The 17,832-nt window shown below is 37.9% G+C and overlaps 1 protein-coding gene across 1 annotated transcript in view; it reads left to right on the top strand.

The window, feature by feature from the left end:
* The window catches only part of LOC140138903 (ras-related protein R-Ras2-like), a 57,127-nt gene that overhangs the window by 24,165 nt on the left and 15,130 nt on the right, over nt 1–17,832 (top strand). Inside the window, exons 2-3 of the mRNA XM_072160688.1 lie at nt 9,660–9,747; nt 14,624–14,726. Coding sequence (XP_072016789.1) covers nt 9,660–9,747; nt 14,624–14,726 — 191 coding nt within the window. The remainder of the gene's footprint in view (nt 1–9,659; nt 9,748–14,623; nt 14,727–17,832) is intronic.

Genomic DNA, 17,832 nt, shown 5'->3' with positions numbered 1-17,832 from the left:
TTCTATATTTTTGCAGCAATTTTGCGCAAATGTTGATTCCCCCCCCCTGAAATTCACTTTGCCCCTCAATGCCCCCCCTTCTGAAAAGAATTCCTGGCGCCGGCACTGATTGCAAGGTTTAGGCTCTGGTATGAACGTTTCAACAATATTTTTGTGGGACATGAGCGCACAAAATATATTTTGCCAGCAACAGAATCAGATTAATTATTAACTACGGTAACATACAAATTTAACCACTACAGTGCGTTTTGGATTAAGAAAAGTGAAAATTTGAATTCAATTTTAAATTTTGAACAGAATCAATGATATTCATGGTATCAAAAGTTTTCTTGAATTTAAACTATTGACTCGGTCCAACATCCGGGCTATCTCTAGTCTCGGGCCCAAACTGCATGTGGCTCATGGTTTGTTATGAACAACAGAAACCGGCTGTGAAGGAGGCTACCATAGCGATGTTGTTGGAGTGACATTCAATTTCGGAAAAAACGACACTCGACCATGGAATTTAATTTTAAGTTTGTCAGTATATAAACGGTAAATCAAGTAAGTTTCTTCCACTCAGAAGACTTAGAAACGGTTGTTTGATTCCACTGACTATTTGCGATCGAAATTTACATAACACCAATGACAGAAATCATCAACAAAAATCGAATGTTTTCACTCGACCGTGAGTCGCATCATCAACCGGAAGTGACGTGGCACGGACCGACAGAATAGGCCTATTGGAATTTAATAAAAATCTCACTTTTGTCCAGTTGTGACAAGTGCTGCTCAGGGTCACAGTTTAGGAATCCCAACTAGTTGACACCAGTTATAATACACAAGACAGCATCTATTTTTGTCCAACATTATAGAATTTGTACCCATAAGGTATATGCTGGAATCCCACGTGAGTAAATTAAACTGCCTCTTGTCCTGAGAGAAATTCTGGACTCCCATGAGATACTGTCTCACAATTAAAGCCATAATGTGTGATTTGATCCATAGCAACACCCTCAATTTTCCTTGAATTCCTACTTTTGGCATGATTGTAATGCCCTGTGGTGTACTAAAATACCATGTGAAAGACTAAGCCTGAGTGCTTTTATTACATTAAAATTTAAGTTTTTAAATTAAATCCGGACATCTCTGGTTTTATTACGAGTTCATGCATTGAGTGATGGCGAAACATATCGCGTGCATTTTCATGCAAAGAGTATCATTGACTTGTTGAATCAGTGATAGATTGTGTGGTGTGGATATCGCTGTTTGTCTTACGTCTTGACGTATAAACTGTCACGCATATCGCTATTTGTCTTACGTTTTGTTTGTACATCCCAGCTGCGTGAAGCTCCGCCAATCATCATGACAATATGGTGGGTGGCGTTTAATAGAAGGAGTAAACTTTTCGAGGATATACATGTATGGTATACCATTTTGTGTACAAATGTGTGTGCGCTAAACTGCCAACCCTATTGACTGTCACTTATAAATGAACCCTATTAAAACTAAATGCATGTACTTTTGCCAATTGTATGGCATTTTGGGTACATAGTGGTGTGCTCAACTGTGAACCCATTGACTATCACCCCTAATTGGGCAAGGAGTACTTACAGGGATTATACCAGTGATCTGCTGAACCAGAACCGTACCCCAAGATTCAATGTTTTGTATTTTTGGAACAAGCATATAGCTGTGTTACTGAAGCGGACAGTGTCTGAAAACAATCCGATGAAAACAAAATCTGAAAAGAGTATTCATAGTTTTTTTTATGTGCGCTATTTGCGGTCAGGCTGATTTCCAGTCATTTGCCCTCTGCAAAGATACCATATAAAAAAATAAAAATTGATGACATAAATGAATGACAAATTTACAACATGTTACTGGTTGTACATTTTAATCCAAGGAGTAAATTTGCAATCTCTCAATTTGACATACAGTGATTAAACATCAGAATGCAATGGTTGTGTTTATATGGAGACCATTGATGCATGAATTTGTAGGTCAGAATTAATCAGATTACTATATGTAGCTGTAATAATACCATTCATTTTATGTGTAAATTTTTTTTCACTTCTGTGTATTGCCATTTTAAAGGCTGTTTAGGCGACCAAAAAATCCTGTTCTAAGGGCCCCAACCGACTCGGATTTTGCCTTTTGGGGATTTTTTTGTTTAGCTGTATGAAATAAAGCAGACGTTTTTAGCCAGAAGTGGATTGATTTTACTGAAATTTTTAATTAATTCAAAATTATTTCAATTTAAAAATATGGTTTCCAACAATTCTTAGATTTGTTAAGCTTTTGATGATTGTTAACCCGCCAGGGGCTTTTTGGCGATGGGAAGGAAAAGAAGGAAGGAATAAAGAGAGAAAACAAAGAAAGAAGTTGTTTGCTCCGGGTGGGATTGGAACCCGAGACCCCTCGCATGCCAACCACTGGCTCGACGACACTTTGCCACGGGTCTTGGGCTGCGCTGGCCAGCGAAACCTTGCCTATATATCACTTAGGGCGATTGTATCATCACACCACGTGGGATGCACGCACGAACAGCGCGTATCAAGTAGTTTTTTGTAGTACTCGGGCGTGTTAAGGGGCATTTAGATAAATACAGCACTAATTTTTGGGGATTAAAAAAATATGATCAAGTTCTGCAAAATAAAACATAGCTAAATCCTAATCCTTTAGTTAGTCCTAACTGGCAATAAAAGTTAAATTTTAATATTAGGCCAATTTCTTGAAAAAAGAGCCAAAAACATGCATTTTTGTCATGTTTTCTGACAATCGAGTCACAAAAATCAAAGACTTGGAACAAGTATTCAAAATCTTGAGTAGATGCCGCAATTTTGCTCTAATTCCCACTTTTTTGTGTTACTATAATTAAATAATTAATTAAATAATGGGTTATAAAAATGAAATATGTCTTTTCCAATAACGAGAATGCATAAACCGAAATTAGTCTTAGTACAAGTCTTTGAGCTTGATTGTCACAGCGTACGAAAAACGCATGTTTTTGGCCCTTATTTCCAAAAATTGGCCAAATATTAAAATTTTACTTTTATTGCCAGTTAGGACATTAACTAAAGGATTAGGATTTAGCTATGTTTCATTTGGCAAAACAGGATAATATTTTTTTATCCCAAAACATTAGTGCTGTATTTTTCTGGAATAGGGAGTAGAACTTGTTTTTTGTCCCCTTACTATATACCTCGAGTTTGGAAAATAACAGGCGTGAGTTTGGAAAATAACAGGTGTGCTACAAATTGCACTGGGCTGTCAGGTGTGCTATTATTGCACTGGGTAATAAGTTTAGGAATTGAGGTAATCACACTCGGACAGGCGAGGATGGTGTGCAATCGCACTCCCGCACCTTAAAACGCTACCTGATACTACATGTATTTTCAAAAAATCAGTGAATTTTTTTGTCTTTTATGCAGAGTTCCAGGCAAAGATAAACTTGATCAATTGATAAACTTCATAAAAATGAAGCTCTGCAAAAATATATCTAAACCATGCACTGTTTGACAGATTAGTGTTGACAGTCAAATCTGATTAGGTGTGTTTTGTACACTGATTAGACTAGAACTTGAAATTGAATCTGAAACATACTCATCTACCAGGGCATGGTTAACTTGAAGTCTTTAACCAGAGGCATAGCCAGCTTTTTTGGTCAGGGGTGGCAAAATAAAAAAAATTGGGGGCACTGACGAAAAAAAATACCCGGAATTGCATTAATTTGACCTGGTATTATCAGGCAGTGGAAACTGTAGTGTAAAATCTTTGGGTTTCCGAAAAAGGCTTTATTGGGACAATGTGCGCGCGTAGCGCGCCAACATTTTACACAATTTTGGCCCGTGATCGGGGTGAAAATGGTTGTTTTTGTGACAATGTGTGCGCGTAACGCGCAAAATTTTTTACACTATTGGCTATTGCCCCTTCTCTTTTCCTTTGCCTTCCCGATTTTCTCTTTCATTTTTCGTCAGAGGGGCACATCGGGGGCACTCTGCCCCACACCACTCACTTGACCAAGTAGCTCAAATTTAAGGCAAGAAGTTGTGACAGGAATTTGGAACAATGGCAAGCATGTTCTCTCATTCTTGGCGTAATTCTTAAGTCACGAACATCACAGCTAGAGACTGTTGTGCTGCAGTTGGATTGGGAGGACAACTTAGAAATTACTGGTACTTTGTAAATTGGAAATTACCAGTGTAGAAAATCCAATCAATAACACAGAATCATGGCAAGGCCAAGGTTAGCAGGAAAGAGTGTTGCCATTGAAGACAAAACCAGTACAAATTGTACAATTGGGCTCACTTATAAACCATGCTGTAAACAGGAGGTTCCTACAGATTCAGTGAGAAGGCAATCCGGGGTACTCAAGTTTGGTTTTGGTAGGGACGTGCCGCTGAGAATTTGAAAGTGGACCCATAAATATACCAATTTTTCAAGAAATTTGGACCCATTGATATACCAAAAGTCCAAATATTCGGCCGAATTTAACCCAAATTGTCTTAGTTTTTACAAATTTTAGACAATTTTGGCTAGATTATGGAAAAATTGGGCTATTTTCCAAAACGATTGAGAAAATTTTGAAAAAAGGACCCATTCATATACCAAAATAGGCTTTGAAAAAGGGGTCATTGATATACCAAAAGGCTGAAAATGCTACCCATATTTGCGGCACGTCCCCGTATGGTCATTTGTACTGAGTACCCCCCCCCCTCGGGAAGGCAATCTACTGTCTATCTGTCTATTCTGAGACCTGTTGGTGCTATGTGCCTCTTTTCGACTTGGTACTGTGCATCTTGGTATCGGTGCTATGCGGTGCACAGTGCACACTAATGTGCTTGCTGTTTGGACACCGGGGGCACTCACATGTTAAGGCTCTCCGGCAGTTCCTTAAGCCCCACATTTGGATCTGCTCCAGTTCTTTGAGCCTCAAACTCTGACAATTGTAGCTCTTTAAGCTCAAATCTGGAAATAATTTAGACATTTTTAGCTCAACAGCCTATAATTTGGCCCTAATTTCAGTTCTTCAAGCCCCTATTTTGCCCGAAAATCAGTTCTTAGTTCCCAAAGTTTGGCGCTCCGCGCCGCACACCCTTACCAAAATTTAAGTTGAGTGCCCCCCCCCCCGGGTTTGGACATCGCGATCGAAGGGGACTGAATCAACTGATGATCACGTTCTAGCAGCACTCCCAGTGCTAATATTTGGGCTAAAAATATGCAGCAACTCAAGCAGGAAATCATCAATGGCTGGGCAATTGTTGATATTAGGCGCTCAGTCTCATGACCTATATCATGTGCTTTTTCAGTCTGTGGTAGACTTAGACTGAAGGGGCCAGCTCCGCCAGCCTGGTCGGCAGGCTGGCAGAGCTCAAGACTGGCACTGGCGGGGCTCCATTCCAGGACAGACACCAGTGACTTAAGTTCTGAGTTGTATGATTTGGTTGAAGCAATCTTAACTCATCTGAATCCTGACCCATTTCCTTATCTGAACACCAAACGTGTGTAACCAGTGGCATGCGCAGCACTTTGAAAGTGGGGGGGGGCCAGGTTGTTCAGTTCCCCAGAATGTAGTTTGATTAGGAGTGTAAGGTGCGGGCGTATGATTGATTTCCCGAATGACCAACAAGCGTGGGGGCTATGCCCCTGCCCCCCCTTTGTGCACGCCCACTGTGTATAATCCTCGGAACCCTCATCTTAACCCTGTGATTCTAATCCAGAATTGTAACCCTATGAAGGCATTGGATTGGTGACCTTCTATTCAGTCTCATTCTGAAAGGCCTTGTTGAACTTGGCAGCTTCATTTTAATTATTGTAGCCAGTACCTCAGGTTCAGAATGATGGTGCAAAATATGCACAATTTCTCTTCGTTTCCTTTCATTTTTCTTTCTTGATTTACTCCTCAAAAATTGATAAGGCAACTAAAATGCCTTGATTACAGCAGTTTACTATCACTTGTTTGCAGGGCCGTAGCATGGTTGAAAAATGTGGGGCAATCATCACAAAGGTGGGGTGGCCAAAATACAAATATATGCCCAAATAAAAGATAAATAAAGATATAAAGAAAAACATAACAAATTTCTTTTTCTGCAGCCCTGCTCAGTGACGTGCGCAGCACATTGAAAGTGGGGGGCCAGGTTGTTCAGTTCCCCCGAATGGAGTCTGATTAGGAGCAAATTTTGATCTTTTTAACGTTTTTCCCCCAAATCCCCCGAATGACCAACAAAAGTGGGGGGCCATGGCCGCCCTGCCCCCCCCCCCCCTTTGCGCACGCAACTGGCCCTGCTTGTTTGTGGATGTTTGTATGCAGCTGAATTGTGATGTGAACTTGATGAGCATCAACTTGAGAAAATAATGCACTTGAGAAATTTGTGCAAGAAACACATGTTGTGGGCCACCACCCAGTTGCACCTTTATATGTGACCATCCTCCACAACTGAGCCCAGATGTCGCCAGTGCCACTATTGAGATATGCTCCATCAAACTTAACAATAAACAATAGGAAACAAAGGATTTATTGACTGTTTTATTGATTTTTCACTACTTAAATGTCAAGTTCTATAGACATGATATGCATCATTTTAAAGCTAATTTCAAGCAGAATATTTTGGTTGAATATCTCAAAAATGATGATTGGCGACTTCAGGGCTCAGTTGTGCTGAGGGGTCACATATATTTCAACTGAAAATGTTGTGCTGCATCAAAAAGGCTTGAAAAGTTTCCTCTAAATTTAAAATATATAGGAAGTGGACCTTAACCAAAGCGTGCACCATTGCTCACTAGCTCGGATCATAGATTTTTAGTGAACCAGAAAACAGTGGAAATAGCAAATACCCTACAGTGAAAATAATTCCCTGTCCATCATGTTGTGTACTTGACCTCTATGGTCAGGTCACAGCTAGTTCATCACACTGTCATCCTCTATGGACATGGTTTGTAACACCTGTCTGCTCTAGGGGCTTTGTGATGGGTGCTCAACTCAAAATGCCATCCCCAATGTTTAAGGTGGTTTTAAATGCAAATTAAAGATCTATGGATCGTTTTCATCTTTGGCACAGAAGAAGATAATAATTTTAAACATTTTCGGCAGTGTTTTCAGCACCCTACCTCCTCTGATTATTGCTCTCCAGGGACCGAGAAATTTCAGACCTTGAAATTGCACATGTCCAAATAAATAAAAAGAAAGTTACAAACAAATATTGAACATCACGAATGACCTCTGCTGATTTTCCCGTAAGTTTGTAAGTAATATATGGAATCTGTGGCCAAAAAACGAAAATTCCCCCCGAAATTCCACTGGGATTTTTTTTACGGGAAATCAGTGGAGGTGCGCAGGAACATGACTCAACATGTGACTACTTTTATTGGGACAAATGAAGTGATTTGCGAAAAAAACAATTTTCAATGTGATTGGTCAGAAGCCAATAGAGACTGCTTGGTTACCATGGCAATGGTTTTTTTACCTTCGTAACATGGCCAACATATCCCTACATAAGTACAAACTCACTTGAGATTGTATCATGAAAGGTTTTGGAGATATTTGCAAAAATGTTGGAATTCATGATTTCCCTAAACCTTGCCTTTAACACCACCTTAACAGGATACCATGCCATTATATAATTTGGTAAAACCATGCATGTAGGTAGGTCTATAAACCTACAAGACTGCAGCATGCAGAGAAACTATGTTGCTCTGGATGAGCGATGATCATGGTGATTGGTTTATTAAGAGTGGAATACATGTAGGAAGATATTTCTGGAAATTAGAAAATGTTCTGAGCATATTTTAAGGGCTTGGATAGCGATGTTTGCACAGTATGTTTTGTGGTACATGAGCTAGAGCACATCAGACACACCAAATTGCATTCTGAATATGTGACCCTTCGCCACAACTGAGCCCGGATGTCGCTAAACTTGATTTTTGCGCTACAGTGAAAATTGGTTTGAAAGGTCATTCCGATGAAAAATTAGATTTTAAAGATTTGAAATGATTAATATGTTTTCTTACACTAGTCCAAGTTTCATTGCAAAATATAGAGTCGAAACAAGTAAAAAACCTTATTTTCTGAAGCTTGTCGTTCTAAAAATATTCCTAAAATTGAGTAAAAAGTGTCCACTGCTACGAAAAAATTCTCTCGTTCGAAAGTGCCGCCATGTTTGGTATTGCGGAAAGCTGGGGATTTCAGATTCATTTTCTAACAAAACTAATGCAATGTGTGCACTTATTGAAATAGGTGCATACTTTTCTATGGATCATAACTGCCATCCTCTCAAAACTTTTTGCATCTGTAAAGATGCACTACTATTTTCACATTGACAAACCAATGTGTGCTGCACTTGTTGTGCTAGTTGGCGCTATGTGCTACATAGTTGGTGCTATTTTACTGACATTTTCATACCAGAATGCCATTTTTTATTTGTCCCATTCTAGCACAGAAGTTACATACTAAAAATGTTTAAATTATGGTAACTTGCTGTTAACATTACAAAAAGCATTATACCCAGCCTAGTGCTTTTTTCAGAGCGGGCAGTTCAATAAGTGCTGTCGAGGGTCATCATGCTAATGACACAGTTATTTGTGGTGATAATTAAGTGTTCCAATTGATACTATAATCCTGTCTTTCATGTATTTGATGATTGTAGAATTCACAGAAAAAATAAAACACTTAAAAATCGCAATGCAAAAATGGTACAAACTCGAAATGGCATCTAAATTCATAAGTTTAGTTATTTGTTCTGTTGCTATGGTGATGGTGTAAGATGTTAATTAGTATTAATTAGTGTTTATCTTTTTTAATTGTTTTAAGTGTTTCTTATTTGCTTTTATTGTATAAATTGTCTAAAAGCTTTCGTTAACACAGCTGATATCAACATTATTGGACATGGTAATGTGTGTGAATTTTTATCCGTTTATTTTTAACGATATCCGACACTGATTAATGAGTATCTAATTAATAACTCATTAAATATGCAAAAATAAGATGAAGTGTGGTTTCTTTCTCTTTTAATAATTAGGATAGGATATAATAAGTGTCTGTGCAAAGTTTGGTGGTAATAGCATGTATGAAAGGTAATGGTTGCTATGGTCAAAAGTTGTAAATCATTTAAAAATTGGCAAATTTTGAAACCCCTGACTTTAAACTGTGTTATGTCACATATGAGGATTATTCTTCTGATATCAAATAATTTAGATTTTTTTAAATTCGCTTTCAACTTTTATGACAAATTATTAAAAAATTATATTTTTGACATTTAACACTCCTTATAAATCTAGTAATGATATGTATTTAAAGTGTATGTAGCTGGGAGGAAAAGCCATTTTGACCTTTCTTATTGAAGATATAGGCCTACATTTTATCCCCAAAAGACCTAAATTTGTTATGTTCCAGCTTGTTCCCTTATTTATTTTCTAAAAATATGTGATGCGATCAAGCAAAAGGAGATTGATGTCGATCAAACCCATTAGTTTTCAATGCTTGATCACAGTGAAGAGCTTTATCTAGTGTGAAGGGCCTTATGATGGAACATTTTGAGCAAGATTCAGAGGGAGGAGGCAAGCATTTTTTGACAGATCAGATGGGGCCAAGCAATTTTTAGCACAAATATTTGGGCACTCGATATGCCTAAATGTTACAGTATACTAATAATTTTGTGTATTTCAATTTGATTTCCTTGCAGTCCTATTTTGTATCAGATTACGACCCTACCATAGAAGATTCCTACCAGAAGCAATGTGTTATAGATGATGTAGTAGCTAAACTGGACAGTAAGTATACACGCCTGGGGGACACTTAACACAAATAATAATAATAATAATAGCGACAAGGCACATATCCACTCAATTCAGAGCGCCAAGGCACTATAACAAAAACAAAAACTGAACAATAGTCAAAGAAAACACAAATGACCATATGAGTATGTACCCCCGGAAAGACCCCTTTTTGGATTTCGCAGCTCTAAATTTGACCAAAATAAAGCTCCAAAACACCTTTGATTTTCATAATTCAGCTCTAAAAGACCCCTAAATTGGTCATTCCTCACCTTTCTGGGTTTTTTTCCCCAGGCAATTTTCAACCATAATGCAGTTATTGTCCTCTTCCCGATACGTAATACACAGAGCCCACACAATACATCGTGACCTCCCAATTTACACTGCGTAGATCCATGTGTTATAGGTATGGGGGTGTTACTAGTTAGCGTCGTCAGAGGAAAACGGTATGCTCAAATTTACTGGAATTCTCACATAATCTAGGAAATATACTTTTTAAAGACACCTGTAATTTTCATAAAAAAATATTATTCAGAAGAATAGCGAAGGGTTACATGTATGAGACGATGTCAGAGCAATCTTTCTCAGAAAAGCGATCAAATTACATGTCAAATTCGTCTCAAAGTACCGCTATATTCATCAGGTCGTAGAAGCAAAACGCCTTGACCAAAAACTCTGGAATTTTTTTTCAGGCACGCCCACTATATCCTTATATGGTGTGTGAAAAAGAAATATGATTGGATGGTGGGAATATATGCGAAGGACGTCATATGTAAATGACTTTCCAGGCCGAATTACCTGAGTTATAATTAGCGGATGTCATCACCATTCATTGTACACACATAGCGTGCGTGATTATCGATCGATTTTCTCCTCACTTTTTTCGCCGTTGTCTAAATTAATGGATACAAATGCAAGAATCTGCTTCCTTTTACATTGAAAGCATATGTTATCTTCTATTTCTTGTTTTTTATTTGTTTCCTACAATCTTAAAAGGATGATACAAATTTTCTGTAATATCCCGGGTTTTTTTATTCACATTTTCCATATCAGAATATAGAAACACAAATTGATCATGCGACCTGTGTAGGCTCTGTGCTGTGACGTAGAGATGAATGGGTGTTGTTATGCAAATATATATGTTTGTTTACGGCAGGGTTTATGGTTTTAGAGCACGGCTTATGATAACGCTAATCCGGGTTAGAGAGGTAGGGGTTGTGACGAATTTTCAATGGAGGTAACTTCATTATGCCAAAAAGCCAAGAAAGACCCTTGAGTTTGACTGTCTGCAGCTCCAGAAGACCCCCCTTTTTATTTGTTTGCAGCTCCAAAAGACCCCATTTTACCAGTATGCTGTCAGCCCCAAAGACCCATCACCGCAAAATACAGGGGGAACATATACCCACCAAATATTTATGATGTGCCGCCTCCCCTGGAACCAAACTAGCTACTACTGCAGAAACACCCTGTACATAATGACACCAGAAATAAACTTTCAGGATGTATCAGTGAGCAAGCTTTTGATTTATGATCATTGTGTGTAATTAATTAAAGCTCCTATCTATTTCCTGAACAGATGAGTGGCAATCAGTCCCTCATTGTAGGTTGTAAATTATCATTTTGTTTGTACAGGCATCATGACAATAAATCAAATGGTATAGGGCTCCCAAAATACCCAAGTCTGACTTTGTTCAGCTTTTAGCAAATCACAGATTAACCCTGTCCCATATTAAATGCAGTATTCAGGCCAGGGGGGACTCAAGTTTGGTTTTGGTACATGTAGAGGTATGCCACTGAGAATTTGAAAGTGGACCCATCAATTATATCAATTTTTCAAGAAATTTGGACCCATCAATATACCAGAAGTTAAAATTTTGCCCAAATTTAACCCAAATTGTCTTTGTTTTAACAAAATTTCAAAAATTTTGGCTAGATTGAGGCAAAATTGGCTCTTTTCCAAAAAAAAAAAATTGAGGAAATTTTGAAAAAAGACCTATATACCAAAATTGGCGTAGACAAAGGGGTCATTGATATACCAAAAGGCAGTAAATGCTACCTATGTTTGCGGCACATCCCTGTATGGTCATTTGTACTGAGTACCCTCCCTGGGTATTCAGGTCTTCATTCAAAAAAAAAAAAAAAGGTAGGCCTACATGTGTATGTGATCACGCATTTGGTCAAATAGAATCCAAGTATAGATCATAATCAACTAGATTATTTGTCTCTCTGCTGAATTCATAATGATATGTACAGCTTTTTCTGCGCTTTTATAGCATTATTCAGATTTATTAATTTAGCTTTAAAAATTCTAAATGATAAATGTATATGGAGAAAGAAATGTGCTGCAAATGTGTTATAGGAATAGGATCGTAAGGAAATGTGGAAAATTTACCCTGAGCAGATATCACACTACCTGATGTAAGCTAAACTATGAGTATTGTGTGCATGTTTACATTCAAGTACAACACAAATACTATTAGGAAGTCTCGCCACTATACAAATAACGTATACAAATACAATACTTTGTCCATAATATTATCTGCTTGTATTGGGTACAAGTCCGAGTATACAATGTAAATACCTGTAGGCCTACTTTTCCTAGGGATGTGGTGTCGTCCTACAATTCAATATAATGTGAACCAATATGAGTGAGTGATCATGGTGAGAGTGTGAATGAGTTTAAAATTTGTATGTGAGTGAGTATAGATTGGCGGCGTACTGTTTTAGTCGGAATGATTTTTGGGGTGGGGTGTGTGTGTATGCTTGATGGCTCTTGTAAACATGGGCAAATGTGGTATTGGAAATCTGTGTGTAAATTTGTTTGCCCAGGAACTGCGGAAGTCCACGGTTCCCGAATGATGTTAACGGGATAGGATCAGTCCACACTTGGCTGGCGTAAACACAAAAACTATGTCCATGATGGTACATGTGTAAGGTGAAACCAATAAATTCAAATGTGTCATCTGCAAATTAAAAAAAAAGGTGGGTCGCCATCTGTGGTTGCCATTATGTGTAAATGTTAGGGTTGGTGTGTGTGTGTGTGGGGGGGGGGTGATTTTGTGTATGATATGGGTTGATTGTGTACGGGAACAGACCATTAGACAGCGGTCAGACATGCATGTTTTTACCAAGTAAAGATTGTTGTACCATTGTACGGGTAAAGTGTGACCATACGCGACCATGGTCAGACTATAGTCATACAATCTCCCCCCCCCCTGAGTTACTATGGTCGGACTATAGTTAGTACAAGCAATAGCAATCAATGACCACAGTGCATCATCCGACCATACATTTCGGCAACGCATCGACCCGTGAATGGTACCGATAGCATAATTAGCATACATGTTTATATGACTGCACTTAACCATTATCCGACTATAGCACACTGCCGTGTGACCGTTCGTTGTTTAGTTAACTATTATAGTTGGACCATGGTAAAGAAAATGATGGTCGGATGACGTATTTATGTACATCTGACCAGGGTTTTAGTCTGAAGGGTCATTAGTCCAAAAAGGGTTAAAGTTACAGCTTAGGGCATTAGTAGTGCCGTGGTCGGCACCGTTTTTTAGTGTCGACATGTCGATATAATTTGTATACCGACTTCGCCAGTGTGTAAACAAAAAAAATACTGCTACTCAAAAAAAAAAAAAAAACAAAAAAATGCCAATTTTTTTACAAGTTGGATACATTTGTATATTTTAATTACTTTTGCTTCTATTGAACAGCTAGCAATGCATACTACCGTACTGACGTTGAGTATAGTCCCACCCGCTTTTGGGTGAACATTTTTCAAAATTGGGGGTGGGACTATACTCGAATTTCAAAAAAAATTCATGGTTGACCTAAAAAAAAAAAAAAAATTTCAAGATATTTTGTATTTTTAATATGAAAATTGATCATTTGTATTCATGTCATAGTCTATTAATGATTTCAAAATGCATTGAATTTGAATGCATTTTGAAATCATTAATAGATTATGACATGAATACCAAGTATCAATTTTCATATTAAAAATACAAAATATCTTGAATTTTTTTGTTTTTTTTTTGTTAGGTCAACCATGAATGATCCTAGCATTTAGGTCTAGGTCCTGGGACACTCCAAAGCCGAAAAAATTCGAAAATCGAAAATTTGGGGGTGGGACTTTACTCGAAGGTGGGACTATACTCGCGTCAGTACGGTAATTCTATGTGTCCCTGACTGTTCAATAGAAGCAAAGGTAATCAAAATAAACAAATGTATCCAACTTTGTAAAAAAATTGGCTTTTTTTTTTTTAAGTAGCAGTATTTCTCTGGTTTCCAACCTTGAATAACAAGTAATTTTGGGCCTATAACTTGCTTTTCTGATGTCGACATGTCGGGATACGTGCCGACGTCGACATTATGTCGACATAAGGCATGTCGACCACGGCACTAGGCATTAGGTTAGGATTTGGTTTGGGATACGGTCAGGGTTAGGGTTAGCATTAGGATCAGTGTTAGGGTAAATGTTAGAATTAGAGTTTGATTTTGGGTTAGAGGTGGGTAGGGTTTAGGATTAAGGCTTAGCTTATTGGGTTTTCGGACTAATGACCCTTAGGACATTCAACCTGTACATGTATATAACCAGGGCCATATAACCATGTGTATGATGGGGGTGAGTAGGTGAGTGTGAATAGAAGAATAAAGGAGGGATGGAGGGGTGAGTGAGTAGGTGTGTGAGTGAGTAGGTTAATGGATGAATATAGGTAGATGAGTCGTTAGATGAGAGAGTGAGTGAGTCTTACTAATAAATGAGTAAGTCAGTGACAGATGATGGTGGGAGATACATTAAATTACCCAGGCGAGTTAAGATTGATTGACAGATACATTCATTGCCTCATTTCTATTTCAGTTTTAGATACAGCAGGTCAAGATGAATTCAGTGCAATGAGGGAACAGTACATGAGGACAGGAGATGGTTTCTTACTCGTCTTTGCTCTCACAAATAGAACAAGGTATATATGTAATTGTTTCCCCCTAGTAAAAACCCAAAATAACGAAAATTTTCACATTTTGCTGTAATTTTGCGCAAAATTTGTTAAAATTCCACCCCTGAAATTCACTATGCCCTCCGAAAAAAATTCCTGCCGCCGCCACTGACGATGGCTGTCATCACCATGTATATAGAACTGCTGCACAATGGACTTTCTACCGCACTCAGAGCATAAGTCACAGTTCCTTGGCTGCATGTCCAAATGGATCCTGCCAAGTATCAACATAAGTAGACTGGTGTGAGGCAAGTGAAATAGGACTGTTGTACAGATTGGCACTACGGCAACATGTTTATGCCTATTTTTTAAACAAAATGTAAGCATGGATTAAAAACAGTAGCGTAGCCAGGGGGCAGGCTGCCCCCCTGACAAAAAAAAAAAAAAAAAGTGCCCCTCTGACCAAAGGGCAAAGGATAAGAAAAGGGCAAGGAGCGCCTTTTCCATCAAAATTCACCTCGATCATGGGCCAAAATAGTGTAAAATACAAAATGTTTTATGCGCTGACCAAGAAAGCTGGCTGCACCCCTGATTAAAAACTTTGAACAAAATATTATGGTAAAACCAACTTGTGTTACAACTGTTGCAAAATTTGTTTTAGAATTATGCCAGTTTTAGTTTCAGTTTTATTTTAAAATATATTGCCAGCATATATATTTCTTTTCTAATCTAGGATGATGAAATATCCAACATTATATTAACTCTGATATCACATGACATGATTTCATGATTTCCTGGAATTAGGATGTTATGGAAATCTGTTATGAGATATCACCATAATTATTATAAACATCACACACCGCAGATAGAAGTCAATTTTGTTGTCTGTCTATCAGAGTTTGTAAAAATATCCGGACATGTGTATGGTATACATAAAGCCATCATTTGTCCATTTTCTAATTTTTTTCTGATTTAATAGATTCTGTTTCCTCAATTTGCCATTTTCGTTTGTTTGTTTTTTTCCAATTTTCTCCAAAAAAAAGCATTAACAAATCTTTAATAATCACAGTAAAAAAGGGGGGAGTAGGGGAAAGCATCAAACCCCAAACCCTAAATTATCTTTGTGGTGATTTTCCAAGCTACAGTTTTGAAAAATAATGTTTGCTTATTATTCCTGGTTTGGTAAGTTTGGTTTTCATTTGTCTTGCTAATCAACATGACACGTGAGTCTGTTTGGATGATGCCATGTTGTATCTGGGTATATATTGCATCAAGTCAATTGTTTTGGTATTCTTCCGATCTCACATTCACATGATTTCCTGGAATTAGGATGTTATTGAAATCCATAATGAGATATCACAAGCATATAATTACAAACTTCACACCCACAGATATATAGATTTCAGTTTTGTGTGCTGTCGACCAGGGTTGCTCAAACTATCTAGATCAAGGTGTGGCAGACAACACATCAGAATTGCAGCTTATGGGCTTTGAGTAGACAAATTTTCAATCATATTATTACATTTTCAGAATCTTATTCCACACTTTCTCATAACCAATCAGGGTAGGCTTAAAATAAAATGTTTAGTTTCCGGAATTTGCGAAATACAACTTCCAGTTTGAGATTCAACACGTCAGCACCCATACTGGGACATATTATCAAAAAATACTACAAAATTAGATCTATAATGTGCATTTTTATGCAAGAATGTGATTGATTTAGTAAAAATATATGAACATTCTACTTTCATGTATGTTATGCAAGTTAGAACTTAAAAGAGGGTTTGTCCATGCAATTTTGCCATTATGACATGCCAATATTTTAAGCTTACAAAAAGTGTACTTACGATGCTTACATGCTATGGCATAGAAATTTCTACATTTCGTAACTTTTTCTTAGAAAAAGATGGGGTGTTTAATGGAAGGAGGCGTTTAATGGACATGGGGCTTTTTATGGACTAGGGGGTGTCTAATAGAGTAAATATGGTAGCCTTGTAGCCAGTCAGCCTGTATAATCACTGGGTTAACTGTCATCAGAGGTATTGTAGTTGTGTGGAGGAAGTAGGTTTTGCTAAACCCTGTAGTTTATTCAGCACAAGTAATGCCTACATATTTACACAACTAATGGAGAGCAATTCTGGTTATTACATCCTGTTATTTCAATATGCACCCCCTGAGCACTACCTGCCGATTTAACATTGCCTCTGATTGGTCAATTACATGATATCTTCACTTTAATCACCAATTAGAATGGAGCTTTGAAAATAATTCACCCCAATTTTTTGTGTGGTGAAATTATTCTAACAATGTTGCTGATTGGGCCAATTGATAATGAAAACTTCTTTTTTTTTAATCGTCAGGTAGTTCTCATGGGGTTAAATAGCTCGCTCATGATGTCAAACCAGAGCGGTTATCGCACCATAGCTGAACCATGCAGCTTTCCACTGTCACACTTTTTCTTTCATGTGACAGCACCCAAAAGGGTCACAATTTTTGTTTTGTAGAAAAGACCCAAAATATGAATATTGACCCGGAGTCCCGGATCTTATGAGGAGTGGAGAAAATATTTTTTATTATATTTGTTACACTTTTCTCTTTCATTTGACACCACTCTGGGAGTCATACCTTATTGGAGATATGAAAAGGAACCAAAATACATGAAATATGAATATATAGGTCTTATAATGAATGTCTCCCCCAATATAGGCGCTAGAATGAATTTGCGATTTTCTTTGCTTTACCTCAGTTGTTCGGCTCAAAATTAAAAGGGGGCATATCTGACTGCAATAGAGTGTATGCAATAAACCAACCGGAACGGTATAACAATTCAAATGACAGCCATGATGGAGGACAGTTCTAAGATAGCTTAAGATGACAGAGAGACAGGTCTCTAGATCTATTCCATAACCATCCATACCTAACCTGTTTTATTGTATTTTCATGCGAATTGCCCCATGTTACCTTATGGAGGACAGAAATTTATTTGAATGAGGATGACTCTGTCATGAGCAGTGTTGTAGTCGAGTCCTCGTCATCCGAGTCCGAGTCCGAGTCCTTGGTGTCCGAGTCCAAGTCCGAGTCCGAGTCCCTGCCAATTTTTGATGTCCGAGTCCGAGTCCTCAATGTTCGAGTC

Source organism: Amphiura filiformis, chromosome 18 (assembly GCF_039555335.1).
Source record: "Amphiura filiformis chromosome 18, Afil_fr2py, whole genome shotgun sequence".
In the NCBI taxonomy this organism is placed as follows: Eukaryota; Metazoa; Echinodermata; class Ophiuroidea; order Amphilepidida; family Amphiuridae; genus Amphiura; species Amphiura filiformis.
The sequence above is the reverse complement of the archived record's forward strand: the minus strand, read 5'-3'. Positions and strand labels throughout refer to the sequence as shown.